This window comes from Phalacrocorax aristotelis, chromosome 2 (assembly GCF_949628215.1).
Source record: "Phalacrocorax aristotelis chromosome 2, bGulAri2.1, whole genome shotgun sequence".
Lineage (NCBI taxonomy): Eukaryota > Metazoa > Chordata > Aves > Suliformes > Phalacrocoracidae > Phalacrocorax > Phalacrocorax aristotelis.
Window position 1 is genome coordinate 75,957,874 of NC_134277.1, and position 22,519 is coordinate 75,980,392.

Here is a 22,519-nt window from a genome sequence, read left to right on the forward strand (position 1 = left end):
GTGTCCCCCCGCCCCGTAGGCACTGAATCATGCGGGCTCGGTTAGCAGGAGGCCGCCCGCCCGGGGCACAGGCCGGTGCCTCCGGCCCGACACGCCGCTGCTGCCGCTGCTGGCGGCGGGGAAGGCCCTGTGGCCTTGCTAGAAACCTTCCCGGGCTGGGGCAGAGCAGCGGAGCGGGGCGACCGCAGGCGCGCAGCGCTCCTGCCCCTAAAGGGGGTCAGCGCCAGCAACTGCGGGCAGCGGGGCCCGGGCCCTCGTCCCTCTGGTCCGTCCCCTTGCGAGCAGGAGGCAAAACCGAGCGTCCCTTCTGACCTGTGATTGTCTCCCGGCAGAGCTGGGCTAGCCCTGAAGGCCGAAAGAGACGCGGTGCGACCCTGCGCGGAGGTGGGCACGGACGTGCGCCCAGGCGGCGGCTGGAAGGTGCATCCGTAAGGCCTCTGCGTCTTTGGTGGCGGCGCGCACAGCGAGCGGGGACGCGGCCCCAGCCTTGCCTGCAGAGCGGTCCGTTAGGTGCCAGGTTAGCACGGCGCTTTGTGTTGTATTTGTAGCTCAAGCTGATTTTATTTTTTTCCAAAACTATTGCTTTGCTTTTCATCTAGGGAAAAAAAAAAACCCACCCCACCCTTTTTTTTTTCTTTTTTATTAACTTGAGGGACCATTCCCTTTAGCTGGTTCTGGTGGTTTCTTACTTGCATTTGCTCATCTGTCACTTAAACTGAAGAAAACGCAGAGAAAAGGAATATTCTCCCTTCTAAGTTTTCTCCTCGGAATTTCTTCTTAAAGCGAGTGACAATTCATATTATGTTTTGCAAACGTCATTAAAAAAAATAGCAGAGGAGTGCATGCAAGTAGTTGAGAGGACAGGGGTTAAAACCCCTTCCCTACCCCCGCAGGCCAGGTCAGAGGGAGACCACGGTGAGACTGTGTTGTGGATGGAGACGTTAAGGGAATGTTTCCAAACGGCCGGTTTACGGTATCTGGGGCCCTTTCTGGAAGTCACGAAGTTCGGGGAAAGCGCTCCGAAATTAGCGCGGGGCTGTTTTCATAGTCGGGCTTAACTTCGTAACGCTGTCGGGAGCCCTGGGGGTGGCAGCGGATTGACCAGCCGACTGTGCTGTGGGGGCAGGGTGTCCTGTGCCCTCGCCTCCCCAGAAATAACGCGGCCGGAGCGGGGCGAGCTTTAAGCTTCGCGCTGGGCTCTGGCGGCTTTGCTTGCGCGTTGCGGGCGAGTCGCAAACGGCGCACGCAAAGGCCGGTGCGCGTTTTGCGGGAGGCGGCGTGGTGCCGCCGCGCAGGAAGGAGCCGTCGCGCACGGTCGCGGGGGGGGGGTTGGGGGGATGGGTGGGCTGGGGTGAGCGCGTCTCGGCACCCACGTGAAGATGAGCGTGAGGTAGCAATGCGCAGTCTTTACTACGCCGTCTTGATTGCGTAGGCAAAAGCGTGCAGCGCCGAGGCGCGCACATGGCTGCGCAGCACGCAGGCAGGTACGGGAGGGCTGCGGTGCGAAGCTTAGAAACCCTCCCCCCAACCCTCCTCCCGAAATCACTCATTTCAACAGCAACCGCTAATTAAACGTTAGCTTTCAATTAATTTCGCTTGTAAAGTAATTTAAGCCTCTCGGCGTGATGAGTCCATGTTTCCCCCCGGTTCCCCGCGCCGTGGCCGGGCACGCTGGCGAAATACTTCCCTCGTTTTGAGATGGGCCGGTGGGGTTTTTTTGGGGGGTTCAGGGCGATGAGGAGCCCGGCGCTGGGCGCCGTCGGGGACCCCGAGGCCGAGGTGTCCCTGCGCGGGGGCGCAGGTGGCGCGGTGCGGCGCGGAGGGCCAGCACAAGTTTAAGCGGCAAGCCGCGCAAGAGGCGCTCCGCCTGGACCTAGCGGGCCTGGAGTGTGGTGTAAAGGAGCTGCTGGGTGCTCCCCGGGGACGTGCATGGGTTTCGATCCGCCGGCATCTCGCACACGAATTGGCAGGCTGGGAGGATCCCACTTACCCTTTCCGCGTGGTGGTTTTATTTTTTTAGGTTTTTGTTTTGTTTTGTTTTGTTTTTTACTTTCCTCTTCTTCCTCGCCTCCCCGGCGGCTTGTCTCTGTTGTGAATCCGCCCCAAAGGTGGTGCGGTGCCGCGGTGAGCGTAGCCCTCCTGGTTTAATGACGCTGGGGCTCATAAAGCCATTCGCTTCTTTCCAAAGTAATAAACAAACGTCGCGTTAGGTCAAGATTGATGGTGTCCATGCAATAAAAACGGGCCAGGTCAGGAAGGAATAAAATTCAATCAGAGCTCGCGGAATCATTTTTCAGGGGACAGAAAGACAGAAAAGGAGACGGGGGTCAAGGGAGACGATGTCGCCATTCACAACACACCAGCCGGGGAGGAGGAGGGCGAGGGTTAACGAGCGATTGTTTTTTATCAAGCGGAGCCTAATTGAACGAAACAATAGCCGCATCGGCGGGGGAGGGCCGGCTCCTTGCTCGGGGGACTCTCTGCGGGGCCGGGGGTGCAGCCCCGCTGCCGGACGCTGCGCAGCGCGACCGCGGCGGGCAGCGGGGACTCCTCGCAGCGATGCTGCGCAAACCCCCTTAAAACTTTACACAAGCACCTAGGGCAACGGGCAGGTTATCCCTGCCGCAGCCGGGGGCTGGCGATGGGAACAGCGGTAGCAAAGGGCCGGGTGCGTAGAGGAGGACAGGACGCCCTCATTTTGCAGGAAGCCGTCCTAAAAGGCCTGCTTGGAGGGCCGGAGAAGCAAGCCCCAGCTCTCACGAGGGTCACTGCGGCTGGTCCGGCAGGAGCAGGGCCCCTCGGTGTCACTTGCAACTAACCCCTCAGCCCTTGGGTTTAGTTTGGTGGGAACGCTGCTGGCATCCAGAGAGCTGGGAAGCGACTACGGAGGCGATATTTGCTGACCCACCGAGGGGCGGTGGGTGCCGGAGGGGGACCGGGCGCGGCAGAGCGGGGCCGTCGGGGGGCCGCGGCGCGGAGGGAGGGAGGGAGTGAGGGAGGACGCGGCACAGCCCCGCAGGGAAGCCCATGCACTCCGAGGTACTCGGTTTTGTCCTGACCCGGCCTCGCCAGCCCGCCGACGTTTCGTACTGCGAGGCCGGGGAGGCAACAGCAAACGCTCCCTCCGTTGAGGCGGCACGGTGTTTGGGGAGGGGTGATTTCGCCCTCGGCCCCCCCAAGCAAGCGCCTCTGTTGCGCCCATCTCCGCGACCTTGTAGGCCCGTAACTTGCGCCTTCCTTCTTATGCGTGTGCCGCAAAATAATAACTATTAAAAAGCACTGGGATGGGGAAAAGAAAAGGCGGCCCGGGCTACCGGTGAGAGCTCACAAGCTCTCCGGCTGAATGGGAATTGGGTGGTCGGCAATTTTTTTGCCCCCTAAATAAACACAGCTTGAAACGACTTGGGTGGGCAGAAGGGAACAATTTGTGAGGCAGAGAGCAAGTGAGCTTGGCGGGCAGCCGGCCCGCGACTTACCTGCTGGAGACTTTCACCTGACCTTTAGGTGTCAGGGGGCTTGGTTGTGCAGTATATTACCCCACATTCAGGTCAGCTGCTTGAGGCTGCTTGCAGCAGAATTAAAACAACAACAATGAAACCCCCAAACTGGAATCCCCCCTCCTTTCCAGCCTCCATCACCTCTGGGGAGAATGCAGGAAAACCAACACATTTAGAACCATTAACTCTTAAAATAGCTGAATTTCCTCCAGCAGAAAAAACGCAAATTATTACACTCATGAGTTCAGGATATTTATATATTATATGAATCGATGAATAAACAGGTCATATCGCTTCAGCCGTCGTCCCTCGGAAGGCAAGGGCTCGGTTTAGAAGAAACGCCATTGCCGTTTTCCCCCCACCGCTCCTGGAATTTATTTACTTGCCAGAACTTTTAAGCGGCCGAGTTTAATTTTTTTTTTAAATAAATATTTGAAATAAGGAAAAAGAAGAATGTTTTCCATTGAACGATAATGTAAAAGTACTGATAATATCGTCCAAAGCAGAAGAGAATTGTTTAAACAACGTCGGTGCTTTCAAGATTGCCCAGTATAAATACATTCGCAGTGCCTTTTTGATTCGGGTTTCTACTGGAGCTCTTTCTGTATATGTGTGTGTACAGATAGGTATTTCCCCGCTCCGACTGGGTGAGATATGTTTGCAGCGGAGGGGCACGTCGCTCTAGCAAGCCCCGTCGCCCCGGGAGGGGGAGCCCGGCGGGGTGCGGGGCGCAGGCTGCGGGGCGGCGGTCGGGATCCGGGCGCTCCCGCACCCCGCTTCTGCCAGCGAGAAGCTGCTCGCCTCTTTCCCTCAGCCGGCCAGCGCTTCTAACCTCGCCTCTCAAGGATGGGATGGATTTAAACCCCGAATAACGAATTGCAGAAAAATTACCGTTTTCTCCCGTCGCCGTTCCCCGCCCCCGAAGCGCTCCGCCGGGAGCGGAAGGGGGGTAAAGGAGCGGGGAGGGGGGGACGGAGCGCGGAATGAACCGGTGCGATCTCATTAGCAAAGCAAAGGTTGCAATTAGCGTCTGCTGCCGCGAACCGGCCTCTCCCCCGCCCGCCTCCCCTAGCCCCCATCACCAAATAATTGCAAAGTATCTGTTGATGTTTTTCTTCCACCCGTCAAAACGTTGGAGCTCTGCCTGCTCCAGCGCTCCTTTCTGCGTTTGTTGTGTCTGGAGACAATGCTCCGCCAGCGAACTATCAGAGGTGAAGGGGGGTCACACGGGGAGGCAGGGAGCGCGGCCCTGCCAGCGGGCTGGGGGGCCTCCCCTCGCCTCCCACCCCTGCAAACCTGCCGCCCAGAGGCGAGCGGGGTGGGCGGCGACCCCCGGCCGGAGAGGCCGGTCCCCGTCTCCTTGCGCTGCCCCGGGGCAGCCCCGTGTCCGCCCGCCCGGCCGGGCGAGGAGAGGGAAGAGGATGTGACCCTCATGTCCGCCCGGGGGGCGCGGCTGCTTGAGGTGCAAGGGGCCGGTGTGTGTGTGGGGGGGTGTGTGTGTGTGTGGAGAGGCGGGGGACTCCACCGTTTCCCCCAGCTTACACCTAAGTTTTGTTTCCCTAAATACACTTAGGGCAATCGATCCGTCTCCGAGCGGCCGGAGCTGGCCGTGAAGCCATTTCCCACCACGTCCCTAGCCCGGCTTGTGCGCGCCCGGGTAGCGGGTCTGTTCCCCCCGCCCCCCTTTGCTTTTTACCCTTCAGGCTGACGCTGCGAGCAGGAGGTGTATTTTTAGATGGCGCTGGCGGTTTTGCTCCGCGACCCCGAGGAAACCCCCTGTCGCTTTGTCTCGCCGGCCTTCCGCGGCGGGGCCGGGGAGGAGGGCGGCGGGGCAGGGCCGACCCCCGCCCCGGCCCTCTGGCAGGGGCGGCAGGAGCTTGTGCCCCTGCGGGACCACCCCACCGCAGGGCCCCCGCCAGGCTGCTTGCTCCCGGCGGGGATTTCGCAGCCCACGAGTGGCCGGTGGTCTCCAGCGCCCCTGAAAGGCCTCGGGAGAGGGAAAAATCGTCAAAAAAAAAAAAAAAAAAGCGGCTTTCGTGGCAGTTCTACCTTTGGCAAGACAGGCCCCGGAGGAAGGGCAGCGGCCCTCACGGCGGAGGCGAGGGGCTGAGTTACGGCTGGGAGATGGGGGGCGGCCCTGCCTTAGCTGCCCGCAACTCCCGGCGCTGCGCAGGGAGCCGGGAGCCCGCAACTCCCGGGCCGAGCACGGCCGGGCCGGGTCTCCCGGGCGGGCCCCAGCCCTCCGCAACCCGGGGGGCAGGCGCCGGGCCCGCTCTCCTGCTCCCTGCCCGCCTGCACGGCCCGGGCAGCCCCCACCGCCCAGCGCTGCCGTTACTCTCCCGCTTCTCCCGCAGCAGCGGCACGGGTTGAGCCTCCCCGCTTGCCTGGGCGCGGTGGTCGGGGTCGGCGCCCCCGCCCCGGCCCCGGTCACCGACGGGCCTTCCCGGCCAGCGCTGCCGCTCCGCAGCCGGCAGAGGCGGGCTAAGCGTTTCTCGGGCGCGCCGGGGAGCAAAAGCAAAACCCACCTTGCCATTTGCTTTGTTCGCTGCGGTTGCTGCCGGTGGGACGGTTGTGAAAGGCGCGGGGGATTGGGGACACGCTCGGTTATTTACTGCTGGAAGTAGCCTTTTAACTTAACGAAGGTTTAATGACCCCAGATGAGACGTGAGACGGGCGGGGGGGGATGTATCTTTCCCTACCTGCACCAACAAAACGGTTGACATGCACATTAAACCGTTGTACAGAACATGAGTCTGTAACTGGTATGGTAGCTACATATATAGATATCTCCCTAAATCCTCGCGTGTTGGTTTTATATATTTTTTTAAAAAATGATTTCGTTTTCAAGGAGTGATTCTGTGGTCATTGCAAAGAGCGGTACTTTAAGAGCAATTCAAAATCGGGAAGGAAGGTGGTGGTGAAACCGAAAAGCAGTTCGGACCTTTGCCAAATTGTAGAAAGCAGCGGGGCAGTGCTGGGACGCACGTTTTGTCCTCTCACGACCAGTAGCTTTTCTTTTTTTTTTTTTTTTCTTTTTTTCTTCTTCTTCTACAAAAGCCGCAAAAAGACATCCAGCACAAGGTCACCTCGGAGGGTCCGCTTGGTCTATAACCAATTTTTGCCTTCCCATCTTCCCCCCTCGCCCACCAATATAGACACCGAAAACGGGGAGTAAAAATGCTTCTCTTGACTGCACCACGGTTAGAGCTGCCAAAGGAAAAAAAAAAGAGAAAAACCCAATCCTGAGGTCGAAGGAAAACTGGCAGCTTATGTAAAGGTTCCCAGCCCTCTGCGAAGATGTGTGAACTAATATTCAGATGTACCAGCAAGCCTTCCAGTGAATCATTGTAAGCAGAAAATAGTTCCCAACAATACAAAAATACCTTGTCATAAATGCGCTTTAATACTTTTTTTTTTTTTAACTTACTACGTGCGCCACCAAAGATCCGCCACCAGCCGCCTGTGACCGCTTGGCCCAGGCGCTGCGCCGGGGGCAGCCCTCGGTGCGGCCGGGCGGCGGAGCTCGCCCCTTCCCTCCGCCACTCGCCGCGGCCCGGACCCCCCGAGAAGCCCCCGGCTGCCCCCGGGCGAGGGAGGGGGTACACCGCTGGGCACCGGGGGAGCCCCTCGGCCGTGGGGGTGTGCGGCGGCCCGCAGAGCCCGCGGCACCGGAGGGCTACGCAGAGAACCCACGCGGAGTGAACGCTGTGGGGTGGGGGGGAGATAGCTAATGCAAAGTACACACATCCACGGGGAGGGGGATTATTGTTATTTTATTCCAAAAAAAAAGGCGCAGCCGCGGAGTCTTACCCGTTCGAGGGGAAAAGCACCCCGGGAGGCTGTGTATAAATAGACCCACGCGTGGAGGTGTACACGCGGGGCGGGGGTGAGTGGCAATGTGTGCGAGACGCCACGCGTCCCCCGCGCCGCAGGGAGCTCCAGGCCTCCCCACGGACGGGGCGTCCGCGCCTTACTCGGCCTTGGGTTATGCCGGGGGAGCCCCGACGTGCCGCGGAGACTGTGCGGCGTGGGGGCTGGAGAGCCTCACACGCGTGGAACGAATGCGAGAAGGCCACCCTTCTCTCTCCGCTGCACCCTCTTTTCTCCGCCCTGCGAGGGCGCGTACTGTGTGCACCTGTAGCGAGGGATCCCAAGCAGCGGCCGGGATCCCGCGTTCCTCTCTCCGCGTGTGCTGGCGAGGCCTCGCTCTCGCGGGGACAACCCCGAAGGAAGCGGCTGCTCCGGCTGCCCGGGCGCGCACGGCTCCGCGCCCCTCCGCGCCCCTCCGCGCCCCTCCGCACCCGAGGCCGCGGCCACCGCCAGCTCGCACATTTTCCACCGCACCTCTGGCAAACGCCTGCCCTTCCAGGCCAGGCGCACAAAGAGCCCTCTCTCTCGGGCAGCCCGGCTCCTCGCAGGCTGCTCCCGCGCCCCGTCCCGTCTCCGCCGCACCGCTTCCATCACCATACCGCTCCCGGGTGCCCCCGGACCCCGGAGCCACTGACCCTAGCTCCGCGCTCAGCCCCTCCATCCCCCCCCCCCCCCCCCCCTTTAACAAGGATGCCCCCCACAACACGAAGTAAAAGAGCAAGGGGTGCACTCGGAGGTGTATCTCCTGCGTATCTCCCTCCCCCGCCCCCCCCGTGTATCTCGCTCTTTGCTCATTTCGAGGCATAGCTTTATAGCTAAAACGATGGGAGTAATTGGTGGGTGGAAGATCCTAAACCAACGGGAAATGTATGGGCTCGACGACCTCTGAATAACCCGGGTACCTTGGCACGAAAAGTGCAAAAATATTTACTCACCTTAAAGTTTCTATTTTTTTAAAAGCTTTTTTATTTATTTTGTTTTTATTTCTTAAGTCATCTTTTGAGATGGTTCAAGCTCCCATCCGAGGTCTAATTATAGTAAGCAGGAAGAAGATGGAAGGGGAATTGGTTGATTCTGGGAGGGCAAAAACCAAAACACCCTAAATCCCTGGATTGGGAGGGTGCTGGACAAAAAGGCTTTCTGTGACTCATGCACACTCTGAAATGAAGATCTGAAAAAGGCTTACAGGCCCCCTCTGACTGGTTTGAAAGCGATTCCAGCAATTAGGAATTAATTCGGCATGGTCAAAAGGCGATTTCACTGCAAGTTATATCAAGTTATCCAAACTTTTACAGAGTTCAAGTGGTGGAAATGGGCCGCTGGGGTGGAGGTAAGGCTGCAGGAAAGAAAAACAGGGAGTGTTCAGGAAAGGCAGAAGAGGGGAAGCTGTGGAGCAAGGGCTGGAGGGATGGCGAGCCCACGTCAACCCCAGAGGTTTGCTGTTGCTGCTGCTGGAGGAGAGGGGTGGTGGTGGACAGAAGATGCTTTTGTTTTTCAAATGGCAGAAAGTACTACAAGTGCGCCGGAGGTCCTAGGTAACAGAAAGGTGATTAATTAAAACAAGGAAATCAGTGGCCTTGCTGGCCTATCAGTACTTCAGGTACAGTAGCAGGGGGTGGGGTGGGGTGTGACCCCTCCCCAGTTAATGTCAGGAGCCAGATTTAGCCCAGGCAGGGCTGACCTTTGGACAATGTGTGGGGGGAGAGGCACCAGGAGGCGGTGTGGGGGGGGATAAAACCGGGCTTCCACGCACAGGCAGGCCAGCAATAAAGCCATCACGGGGAGGGGCGGCTGCCCACCCCACCCCCAGCAGCTCATGGCAGTGCTGGCCATGGGGTACGTCCTCGTCACGGGTCCCGTGGCGCCTGCCGGGCCCAGCCAGGGCTCAGGCATTGGGGTTGTTCTTCATGAGCTCCACGTCGGCATCCACCATCTCCCTCACCAGCTCCTGCAAGGAGGGAGAGAGGCAGATGAGGCCCCCAGCGCAGGGGATGAACGGCAGCACGTCAGGAGTGCCCTGGAGCATGATGACACCCCCCCAAGCACCCCACAGCAGGACATGGAGGGGACAGGGCTTGGCTGGGCTCTTCCTGCAGTGACCCTGGCCCCAGCTCCGTCACAGGAGCAGCAGGACTCCCTGGAAACTGGCTTGCTCAAGTCACGGCCTGCCTCTTCCTGCTGGCACCCCTGCGCAAGCACCCGCTCTTTTCCAAAATGTTGATAACTGCCGGGCCCTTTTTCGGGCAGGTTGGCAGAGCCACCAGGGATGCCCCACGCTGCCATTGATGCCTGCTGTCTTCAAAGCAAGAGCAGCAGCCTGGGGCAGGTACCGAAAACGGGATTTCTCTGTGTGCCTGACTTACCCCATGGGAAAGCCCCCCCCCTTTTCCTTCCCCTCCCTGTGGATTGGTTTTAGAGGACACGAGCAGCTGGCAGGTAGAAAGCATGCCAGAAAGGTCACTCACATCAAATGTGACTCTCGGCTTCCAGTTCAGCTTTTGTCTGGCTTTGGTACAGTCCCCTTGTAGAAAATCCTGTGGAAAAGAAGAGAAAGGCACTGCAAGAAGCGTCCACCTTCCCCACCTTGATGGTCTCCCTGTTGCTCGCGCTTGCCCGTGAGCCGAGCACGGCCGGAGCTGCTGTTGGACTCTTCCAAGGACAAAGTATTTCTCTTTAAGATGCAATTTTAGTGGAAGTTCATATGCCTGTAAATCACCAGGAGGCAGCATCCTTTCACCAGGCTATTTCAGACCAAAAGAGTTATTCTTTGTTTTTGTGTGTGCGCGGGGTTTGGACTCCAGAGTTATGGCTGTATAATGGTGAGCACTTTATAAGAAGTTGTCATATGTAGTAGTCATGCTATTGAATGAGCTGTTTCAAATGCTTCCCCCCCCCTTCATTTAAATAATGTAAATCGCAGAGCAAACATGACAACTGTTCTCTTTCAAATAAAAATGTGATCACAGACAGATGATGCTGAAAGACTGTTATGAATACGGGTAACCACATGCAACGGTAGTGAACATCCAGCTTTTGAATGCCTACATATTGTTTTCTATGGTATTTTGAGCATCCACATGGAAAGAAAAGTCTTAATATCTCATAAATGAAAAGAAATTATCTTGAAACTATTACAGAAACCAAGACTTTGGTCATATTCACCTTATTGTTCAAGTATTAAAAGTGCTACCACACCAAAACAATCCCACAAAGAGTCATCAAAAATAACGTAACAAAATTAAACCAAGAAAAGAGCTTCTTTGACTGCATGTCTAATTAAATTAAAAAGATGACTGCATCTTCCTTTAAAATTAAAATACTGTGTTTAAATATTTAGCTTTTTCCAACTCTATGCGCTGATTTAATAAAGTATATAATCTCTCCTCACAAGCTTCTTTTCTCTGTAGCAGTAACTACTAAAATTAGATCTGCCTAGGTTTAAAGAAAGCCGGCTTGGTTACAGAGCAACGAGGCTAAGGCTGAATTCTGCTCACATATTTCACTTTATGGTGGTAACACAGCAGGCTTTCCAGAAAAATGCATGGACTGCCTTTCTTCTCCCTCTTTCACTGCCTGACCAGCGGTGGAGCTAACGAGCATTTTCTGGCTGCAGTTTTTTTAACCGTGCAGCCCGCACACTACATTTTTCAGATGCTATCTTTTGTGCATGTGTGGTTCAGGTCATGTTCACTTCCAAAATCACCTCATCCTGTGCAGTAAAATGTAGGAAATTCTTCTTCATAATTGTGCTCCAGAAAGCTAGACAGCTTGCTTCCAGGAGCAGAGGAAATCCACCAAAGGAAATACTGCACCGAAGAAGGGGATGTGGAACAAACACGTCTGCCGAGGCTATTCCAGGCAGCATTTTTACAAGTTCAGTCTTTAAGCTAAAAGCATTTCAGCCTGCCTTCAGAAAAGAGTAAACAGACAGATCAGAACAAAATGATATGAAAATAAAAAAATGCCATGATTTCCTTAAATTAGACTAAATTATTTCCTACTGCAGCCCTGTAATGGGTTTTTAGAAACTGCAGCAGACATTTGAGGCCAAGTCATGCAAAACCGCATCAACTTGAGGGATCCCCTGGAGGGTCGTGTGAATATGGATTGCAAAACCTGGTTTGAAATGGGAAAGACACCCACTAACTTTGATAAAATTTGGATCAGACCCTAATGTGCTCATGGAAGTATGCCTTTTATCTGGAGTTCGGTTTAATTTACATTAGGTATGTGTGTATATATGTGCCTGGAAACAAGGAAATCCTTCTTAAAATAATAATTTCAGTATAAAAACAATTGCCTTTAATTCAGTCCTAATTCAAGCCATTAGCTAGAAGTGAGGTGTTTTAATACCACCTAGTTTGAAGTCCTAAAAACCATATCGTAAAACTTAGAGTTTCATTTCTATAAACGCTGTGTAAGTAATAATTTTAGATCCACAATCTTTATATCAAAAACATCCTTTGAAAACGAGCCTTATATAGGATACTGGATTTCCATTAAAAAAAAATGGACAAGGAAGAACAGAATAACTTGCCATTGCCTGCTGTATGTAGCTGCATTCTGCTTTCGAACAGCTTGGGAGCAGTCTTTTAGCTTTCTTGGGCAAATGCTTTTTGTTAAAACAGTTTATCTAAAAAAATACTTTACCTAATTCCAGCCCTTCATTCAAAAACATAAACACTCAGCCGCTGAATAGACCAAAATAAGGTTGGGGGGAGGTGGCAAATCAGTAAAAGTGACGTTATTTGCAGTGCTGGATAATACATAGAGATAACACTAACAACTAGTGTATTAAATCCATTTAAGTATTAAAAAAAAAAAGTATTTTTTCCGTTAAAAGTCCACATGCCTTAACAATGATGCAGTGAAGGTATTATAGTGTAATCTGCAAGAAAAAAAAAAAAAAAAAAAGATTTAATATATATGATAATACAAATTCCCCAGCTGAGTTATGTTATAAGATTTGAAAAGGCTCTTGTGAAGAAGTTGGTGTACTTTTGAGAAATGCTACTTTGTATATAGATTTACTTGAAAATAGCATTACGGACGAAATGTCTCCTAGGCACTTTTTAAAAGGCTGTCTCACAGAAGTTAGTAGGTACAGAGATCAAATGAAACCGTTATATTAACACCATATTACATCTAAATTCAAGGCCTGATTTTGTTCTTATTAATCGAAGTTTCAACACTGAATGGAAATGATGACTGGAACAAAGCTATTCCTGATTAAAGGATTGTATTGCAGTCATGTTTCCTGTATTTTTCTACAAGTAGCTCATAATATGAAAACAATAAGGTAATTACAATAAAATAAGAATATTAAAAAAAGCTTCTCTTGGAACAGAATGACTGCTTGTTTATATTATTCAAGTCTTTCACTGAAACCAGAGATGCATCTGTCAGGCTTCCAAAAGGAAAAAAATCCACAAAAAAAACCCCCAAACAACCCAAACAAAAAAAACTCTGGCATGCCGATCATTAAAGTGTATTGATTTTTCAGCGTCAGGGCTTCACTTTCTGGAGGTACAGCCAGATCAGAAAGCAAAGAAAGAAGAGGTGAGGTTCCACTGGAGAAAACATGGATTTTTTTTTTTTTGGGGGGGTGGGTGCGTGGGTGAGATGGGGGGGTGTTCTTGAAAAACAGCTGCTGCTGCTGCTGAATGTAAACTGCTGAGTATCCCCGTTCCTGGTGGAAAAGCACCTGATGAAATCACACCACTTCATGTTTTGTGTTCCTGCAGGATAACTTTTCCTGTGGCGTTGCGCTTTACATACTGACAGGAAAACAAAGCCCTTTGACTCAGTGAAAACCCTGAGGATTTAGATACTGAGCTGAGAGTCTGCAAACCTGAAAACACTGATTAAGGCTTTCTGTTGTTTTTACAGTACTCAGATCACGAACATAAAATTAAGTCTTTGCTTTCAGTTATCCGTTTTGGGAGGAACAAGCCCTCATTATCCATGCAAATACAGTTAACATAAGGGAATAGTAATGACAAGTTTTACCTGCAAGATAAGAGTTGCAAACAACATCCAGGTAAATATTTAAAGGGAAGGAAGGTGGAAGAGACAGCAGTCAAATTCTCTGTTGCCACGTAATATGAGAGTTAACCCTCCTACAACTTTATATGCGCCTCACTGTCATATGACTGCCTCTCAGAGAAAAGAACGAGTTTATCCAATGTGAGTTTTCCTGTTTTACCTTTTATGTAAATGAGGCAGCGGAACTGTATCGAAAATATCCCATTATTACTAAATCTTGTTTTATGATTATACAGTTTTATTGTCCAAATGCACGCACAAAAACACATACAGGTAAGCAGAGAGAAATTTGTTATGCAATGCAGTAAGGCATTTTAAAATTTGGTTTTAAAACCATGAGACAAAAAAGTAAAATATTTTAATGTAAATATCATATATCCAAAGCTCTTGTTCTGAGTGTCATCATGACTCCTATTTTGACTCGCGCAGTGATTGATCTGGTTTCACTATGCAATGTATCGCTGTCTCATTCAATTAACTTTAACTGAAAATTTAAAGCCTCAAGACAATGTGAGAAAAAGGAGATAGCATGGCCTGAAAGAAGGCCAAAGCTTTCTTTATGACTACAACTCAGCTGATTCCCTTTAAAATATGCCTTCACTGAAGCCAGCACCGAGCGCCAGCTTTTGCTCTCTCTTACACCAGAATAAAGCTGAGATCAAGTCCTCAGTAAGACACCTGCAATGGAATCGTGCCCAGCTCTGCTCGCTGCAGCAGAGACAAGGCTTTACCTCTAAAAACAAACAGACTCGATCTAAGCACACAACAGTTTTACTGCATCTGAAAAGCGGCCAGGGTTACGTTCACAATCAGCACGATCGCTTGGAAGATGATTTGTTACATCAGAGCTCCCATAAGCAAAGAGCAGAGACCTAGCTCGGTGGAGGCTTTGGCTTGCGTGTTTAGTCTTGCACTCTTTGCTTGAGAAGTTTTGTCAGGAAGGATTTCAAGAGACTAGGGGCCAAAGTTTTCTGCAAACCCGGCTTGTGTTTTATTTTCCTTATTTCCTTCTTAAAATGGTCGCCTTTCAGCTTTAACTCATCCCATTATAAGAAAAATTAATGAGCACAGCTTCTTAATTAGCTTGCAATTTTCCATTTTCACCATTATCATACAATCATAGAATGGTTTGGGTTAGAAGGGACCTTTCAAGGTCATCTAGTCCAGCCCACCTGCAGTGAGCAGGGACATCTTCAGCTAGATCTGGTGGCTCTGTCCAACCTGACCTTGAATGTTTCCAGGGATGGGGCATCTACCACCTCTCTGGGCAACCTGTGCCAGTGTTTCACCACCCTCATCTACTTTAAAACCATTACCCCTTGCCCTATTGCAACAGCCCCTGCTAAAAAGTTGTATCTCAGTAATGTAGATATCAAAGCGTATCCTATTAAATAGTCACCCCCTTTGTGCACTTTTGGGAGCATTTTTCATAGCAATTTTTAATGAGGGGTCACGTAGCACATCTCAGTAGTAATGTCAGCCCCACAGTATATATGGGTATCTGGTGCAGCTCATCGCTCAGAGCCTTGTTAAAAGCATTCTTTGCAAATAGTGAGGAGGCTGCACGCATTGCTCACTAGGCAGTTCTTCTACCATCACCCTCATGCCCCATTCCATAGTGTCCTCCCACACTTGCCCCCAAGCCCAGGGACATCATGCCTTAACCCAGATGCAACGCTGGAGAGCAGTTTCTGTGACTTCAGCTGAGCTATTCCCTGTGCACTCTGTTAAGAAAAGTAGTAAGATTTCACTAAATCGGAGCTGTAGAGCCTGTAACTGTGCACCTTGCTGGTGCAAGATTCAGTGCATGATTTGGCTAAGCTCAGGTCAAATGCCAGAAAGAGCCACAGTAATAAGCACTGCATCTGCTGTGCACTGCTGTCTAAGTACTTCTGGAGATCCACGAGGCAGAGAGCACTGGCTTGATTTCTTTGCAAAGGGTTGTGTTTGTTATAATATCTATAGTAACAGGGAAAAAAACAGTATAGTTATAAAGAAAGAGACTCCTATCTCCGTAGTAAATATGAGGAGGTGGAAGATAAACTGTATCAATGAGCAAAGCCCAAGCCTAACAAGGAACACATTAAACATTTTCAGGAATTTAAGATGAGCCGTAATGTGTTGTTGCTCAGTTTTCATTTTTTTCTTTTCACTGTTGCAGAGTGGTGGAGCAGTTAGGGTACCAAGGGAATAGAAGAATGCCAGTGAATTTGGTTCCTGATCTAAATTTGTTTTAATGCAGCATGAACTGCCTTCTTTCCACTCTTGGGTCAGCAGTCTTTTGCAGAAAGACGGTATTGTTTGCAAAGAACCACAGGAAAAGGCAAAAGGCGAAAGCAACCAATAGGCTGAAACTCACGTATAACTAAATGCCATTTAAAATAAGAGGCATAATGTTTTTTTCCCCTAGCATGTTTTCCTATGCAAATCCCCTCCCTATTCAGAAAGCTCCATTTTTACTGAAACCATGTTGAGGGGGAAAGGGAGGGGGAAGAAGCATTTGAGGAAAGGGCTGATTCTGCGTAGCGCTGAGCCCCTGAACATCTGGTGGACCTTGGCAGGCTGCGAGTTCTGGGCATCTTTAGGGTTAGGTCTTATCTCAGGACTCCACTGTACTCCAGCAATAAGGCGTCAACACAAGCTCCACGGTCAATAAAACCTGAGCACAGCCTTTGCTTTTCCGCCAGGAGCTAGGGGTGTTAGAACAGCGTCTTTATCTTATCTGTTTGATAATCTTTAATTTGACCAGCTTCCAAAGGGTTAAGGCAAATGAACTCAGAGCAGCAATAAACATTAGGGCCGATAATAACAGTAATGGAGCTCCTTTCCCTCCTACTCCTCCTCTTCCCCTCCCTCCCCTGTGCTTTTTCCACTTCGCTGCTGCCTATCAGCCCAAACCAAAGCTGAAGCCAGACCTCTCTTTCAATGACAGGGGGTGATAAGAGACGCGAAGAAAACAGCAAGCTGTCTGGTCTGCTCAGGAAGTCGGGGACGGGTGGTATTGTCCATCAGCGGGGCCACGCGGCGGCCGGAGGCCGGGAACAATGCTCCGCTCCGGGGAAATGGGCTCACTCAGCGCCGGCCCTGGCAGCCCCACTGACACCGCAGATAAAATGACGAAGCAGGGGGAGCCGGCCCCGGGTGCCTTGGGAGCCTCGTTGCCGGACCCTAATCGCTTTGATGGAGGTGGTGTCCTGGTGAATTGGCGCGAGGCTGCAGCCCATGCCTGTCCCTGGGAGGAGAGCATGTGCAGACCTCTGCCATGGTGCAAACGCCAGCAGAGCTGCAGGCACAAGAGCCCCTTGCAGGGCTGAGCATTACTCAGATCTATTAACTTGCCAAGTGAAGCCTGAGAAAACATCTTGGCCAGTGCCGTCCCTCGAGCCAGACAAAATTCCTCCTGAATTACAGCCTGATATCCCCGAGTCCAGTGCTGAATTTCACTGGCTTTGGATCTGGAGCCGAGCTTGCTCATCAGGAGCCGTCCTGTGCGGGGACTGGCGTAGCTCTGCGCCAGCGCATCCTGCTGCAAGTTGGGCCCACGGGTGCTTTTTAGGATCCCACACGTGAGGCAGGCTGAAGGGTGTTCCCACCGCAGCAGGGAAAGCCCTGCTACTGCACTCAGCAAAATTCCCCGCAGCTGGCTGCACCACCTCACGTGGGTGCTTCCCTCCCTCTCAGTTTGCCCCGAGGCCCAATTCTGTGCTTCTAGGAAGACCTGGAAGGTGTTCCCCAGCTTGGAAGCAGGTGTAATTGTAACCTCAGTGCATGGCTCTGCAAAATGCCGGAGAGGCTTCCAAATGGCGAGATCGTTTCTAGCTTACAGGAGTGCCTCTGCTGAAAAAGCAAGGAACTTCTGGAGGAGAGAAAGATCAAACCCACTCCATTTGCCATATACAGACCATAATTATGATAGTTCAGGTATTAGCGCTGGGCACATAACCACTTTCTTTCTGGTATGGCATACCTAGTCATCCAAATGCACATATCGCAGCTAAAAACCTTTAGCATGTTTGCTAAAATGCAAACTAATACTTAAATGTAGTATGTTATTATGAACCAAACTAAGCTTTCCCAACTCTTCTAACAAAACAGAGTTGCTCTTTGCAAATGCTGGTTAAAGGTGGTACCACTCCCATTGGCCATCACTGCCCTGTAGCCCAGCTGCTGGTAGGAAGTGATGTGTGAGCCAACCCTTGCATGCTTCGAGCTAACCTGTGCATAAAGAGGTGTCTGAATAACCTGGATTTTGCACGACATGGGTTAGAAGTATAAGTGCATTTTCTCTTTACAGCAGAGGTTTTGAGGAGGTTGTATGACAGCACGTTTCTTCAGGCTCCCTGGCCAGATAGAGAGAACGCCCATGTGCCACCTTCACATCACTAAAAACCAAGACCCTGTGAGGGAGGAACCTCTTTCTTATTGGTGGAGATCATATGCAGCATAGGAAAAGAACAGTTTCCTTCTCTTTTCACTGGTACCTCCAAGTCCTGCTGTTGTTCACTGTTAAATGTGTTTGCTTCTTGCTTCACTGTGGCCTGTTCTCTACTGTGACAACAATTTTGGAGGGAAGAGTAAGATAATAATGTCTTCATTGTACACGGTTTCATTGCCACACAGAGTATGCATTACTTAGGCAAGGGCATGACACCTTTTAAAATTATTAAATGAAATTCTCACAATTTTTTTAATCCACTCTGATTATTTTTCTCATCACTCCCTACTCTTCATATTTTCTGCAAACATCAGGAAACCACTCTGTGAAGCTGCTTGATTTCAGCGGGGTTTATTATGCAGCAACGGCTGCCTTTCTTACTGGAAATGGAATATGGCCCCTAGGGTTAGCTGTCTTCGTTGACTGACATGGCAAGATGAATAGGTAAACTGATAACCCCAGAAATCCATGCTGCAAGGCTACTCAGATTCTTCTCTTCTTCCACTAAAAAAAGACTTCATCTATAACAACTTATACTGGAAATGTGAATAGGTTTAGTTATCACTGCTAGTCAAATACAAAACGATAAGCAACAAAACAATAAACATTAGGACAGTGATCTTGTATTCAACCCATAGATATGTAGATAGATAAATCTACATTTAGAGCATTAAGCAACAATTTAATGAATGCAGGTGTATGATTAGTGGAATATTAGTACTCCATTCTTTATCTTGCACGGGATGCACTGTTTGTGGTGATTTAACTACCCCTATGGATATTCACATCTCTGAAAAAAATCAAGGCATTTGTTATGTTAACATCAAAATTATACTGAAATAGTTTTTGGAAGGGTGTACTGTTGTATTTGCCCTAATAAAAATATTAATTTACTCAAAATGTCATTTTTCATCTAAAGAGCATGTAATCAGAAAATTCTAACCCACCTGTAGCAGCAATTGCTGTGTTTGGTGCTCATCTCACTACTCTGAAGGCTTGGGTGTGACTCAGGTTGGGAAGGAGAGAAGACACTCCCTTCCTTACCTGTTATATTGATAAATGAACCTCTGCCTCCCTGAAGCTTGTGGTAAGACTGGGGGAGGAAAGGACAGAGAGGCGATGAATACTTCTCTTTTCCTGTCTTCCTCTCCGCTATGGATTAACTAGTACAAAACAGTTAGCATGGAGGATGGTTAGTCGTTTCTCACTGTTTAAAAAACAGTTGCAAAATACCCCCTCCCTGAAGTACAGGGGATGAAGAAGGGAGCTGCCACTTCTCTGGACAAAGGAGTTACGTACTGCCTTTTACTGTTGGCTGTTTTTTTTAGAGCAGTCTCCCTCTCCACGGTCATAAACCTGACCTAATTTATGGGATGTGTCACCTTCCCCCCCACCCCACACTGCATTCCAATTTCTCACTAAAATCCCCATCTGATTTGAAAACCCTTTTCAAGACACAATATACAGAAATAATTTAAGCTGTGAAAGGCTTAAGGGGAGCTCATGAGCTGAGTCTTTGTTACCCAAGGAAAAAAAATTCCAGTTCAAACACAGTACATGGAGGGGACTCAGGACGGGATACCATGGGGTTCCCATCTGCAAAAGTGAAGCTATCCATGCCAAACACCTCTAGATACAAAGCAAGAAATGGTCCATGAAAGGGTTAAAATAAAACAAGGTAGGATAATTTCTGATTCTGAGTACGTCCCAAATGTATTCTCCACTGTGCTTGATAGAGAAGGAAGTCCAAGCAGTGGCCTTTCACATGACATCATAAAAGCCTAATTTATCACCAGCCACCAAACATCTAGAAAATCATAACATCCTTTCAGGAAAACCATGTGCAAAATAATCAGATTTACTTTGATGAAAGCTTTAGTGCTTGAGTCCAAGTAGGACACTACAAAGAATAACCCTTTGCAGGTACTGGCATACAACAAAGCAGGTCACATTTAATGCTTCAAACTCACGCTTTATCCATTAAAAGGCTTATGCATTTCCTGTCCATAAACAAACGTGTTTCTATTCCACATGTGTGTTCAACCAAGACTGCTAAGATAAAACATGGGTCGCTGGTAAGTCCAGACAAGGTAGTCAGCTGAATATTTCCTTTACACACAAAAAGCATGCTACTGCTGCAAATAAAGACGCTGTGCTCCCCACTCCCTTGCCTCACAGTCGCGTGTTAGGGGTGTGGGCTGAGTATTGCCACAGCACCTCACAGCTTTTGAAAGGATAAAGTCCTCCCAGCACACTCAGCATCATGGCTATGCTGAACCAAGGGGTGCATTCCACCTGACAACCTCCAAAAATCTTTGCAAAAGACACTCCCCTCTGTCTATCCAGGGCTCTCACTATTCTGGCTCTTATGCATCATCAGTTTTTGGTGGCCAGTGTAACCTGACTGTCTTGATGGAAAAATACTGCTCAGCAAGGAGTGTATCTCCGTAAAATCAATTGGCTTCACATTTGCAAATGAAATCAAACAAGTCCGCTTTTTGTGTTGATTAGGTAGACAAAACAGACTGAAGAACAATTAATGCCTACAAGTATCAGCTACAGGGTATTTAAGATCTTTTTTGTTTGCAATGTAAGTTGGTTGGTGTGCATTTGAAGATGCACAGATTCCAATAGCCATTCAGTTCACTGATCCTGCTGCTTAATAATCTGACCCTTAGGCTCCTGCTGGTCAACGGCCACAGGTTCTTCTGGTCTGACTGGAAAAATAACCGGATTTTCCACACCATTCTTAGTAGTTTGTTGTTGCATGTTCTCTGATCTTGGTTAATAAAAATAACTTCCTATTACATTTCCTGCACAGGAAAGCCTGGGAAAAAAAAATCATAGTTTCTCCTATTCTATCTTTCACTTTCTCTCAGAACAGACATCCAACTCACCACAAAATCTTCCAAGAAATCAAAAAATTAACACAACGATTTTATTTTCTTTTAAAGATCAGTATTTTGTTCTCCTCCATCCTTCCCTTTCCTTGGTATTTAATTTCTCTCACTTTCCTTGTTGTTTAAATCTTTCCCATGTTTTGGCTAATTTATTTTCCTGTAAAATCCCATTTATCTCTTTTTATTGTAAGACCTTTTTCTTTCCTAAAGATGCCTCTCCTGATCTCTCTTTCATTCAAGTTCCTCCCATTTCTCTTTTGAGCATCATTCTCCTGTTCCTCACAAGCACCCTCTTAAACCTGGCCTTACTTCCCCATCTCTCATTCACCCTCAAAATGTGTCACCTCACACTGAGATTTTGTTCTCTTCTCCTCATTTCTGCTATAGCGATCTTCTCACTTGAATATTTTTCCATTTTTTTTTCCCCAGGTGTTCTCTATGTATCCTCACAGACATTTTCCTTTTTCTTTTCCAGTGGTACTCCATCACATACCAGCGCTAGCTTTCTCTTCACTCAGGTTCTGAATTTTGTGTAGAATATTGCAGGGTTTGGGAGACAATTTATATTACCACTAACACAGCAGAGGTTTGCTGACAGGGCTGAAACTATGTAGAAATAAGTTTTAAAAAAGCAAAAATCTCCTAAAGCTGTTCACAGTAGCTGCCTATAAAATTCCACAGGCTTGGCAGTGCATTCACCATATGTACTCTAAAAGCATGCATAATACATTCTGTTTCTTTCCAAAGCATCACCAAACGCAAATACCACTTCTTGAAATCTGTCCTCTCAATGACCTTCTTCTCTTAAACACTTTCAATTAAACAAGGAAGGAATTTTTGATCTGTTACCAAAAAATTCATTATTTCACGCTGCAGCAGTCAAATATGAGAAAGTATTACAGAAGGAACCCAGCATTTTCTAATGGTCCTGCCCTACTTACCAAACCTCCTTTAGTTCCACAATTAAAAAGCAAGCAAACTACTCAGACACACACAGCAGTAGGCATGGGCTCAGGATACTCCAATGCTTTCACGTGTATAACATTTAAAATTTGGGATGCCTCATCCATCACTTGATTCCTTTACAAGGGAAGTATCTCTTGAGACCATTCACAGAGGAATCATCTGTTGCCATATTTTAATATCAAAGACAGAGCTGTTCCTCAGACAAGCAATGCTTGTCTTCTTCAATGTCTTCTTCACTCACGTTTTGGCAGGGCAGAGATGCCAGGTAAGGGTCCCACCACATGTTGCACAAACACAGAAATGGCACCTCTTTCTCTAAAAATCTATCAAAGTCAAATATCGCTTCCTGGAAGATTCTGTTAGAATTCATCTGCAGCTCACTTCTCTTTTCCAGTGCAGGTCACCAATAAACCTTATGGCTTGGTTTACTTTGTTTGATGTATTCCAACATAATGGGCAATACGTATGAACACATAAAGCCACGAATGACAGAATTGTCATGTATCTACTGAGAATCTGAAAAGCAGCTGAAGAAAGCTAAACATGTTGGCAGCTTCATTCCACTTGTAACCTGAGCAAGACTTCAGCTAGGTGAAATACAATTTAAGCAAAACAGAACTGACTCACAGCAGCACTGCAATGATTCTGAAGGACCACCAGAGAATAAAGATACAGATTTTATATAATTAAGCAATAGTAATGACATTACATAGGCAGGAGAGCACTGCCATCCTCATTTTACAAAGCTGGGAGGCAGGATAGTTTAGGGACTTGACCAACACCTTGGAATGAGAGGGAAGAGCAAG

At 49.3% G+C, this 22,519-nt stretch overlaps 1 protein-coding gene across 3 annotated transcripts in view; it reads right to left on the minus strand.

Annotated features, from left to right (window-relative positions):
- Nucleotides 1–8,309: 8,309 nt before the first annotated feature.
- GMDS (GDP-mannose 4,6-dehydratase) overlaps nt 8,310–22,519 on the minus strand; it is a 423,518-nt gene continuing 409,308 nt past the window's right edge. For all 3 annotated transcript variants that reach the window (XM_075084163.1, XM_075084161.1, XM_075084162.1), the window contains 2 exons: nt 9,833–9,901; nt 8,310–9,315 (listed from right to left, as the gene is read on the minus strand). In XM_075084163.1, the coding sequence (XP_074940264.1) occupies nt 9,253–9,315; nt 9,833–9,901 (132 nt within the window). In that variant the 3' untranslated portion in view covers nt 8,310–9,252. The remainder of the gene's footprint in view (nt 9,316–9,832; nt 9,902–22,519) is intronic.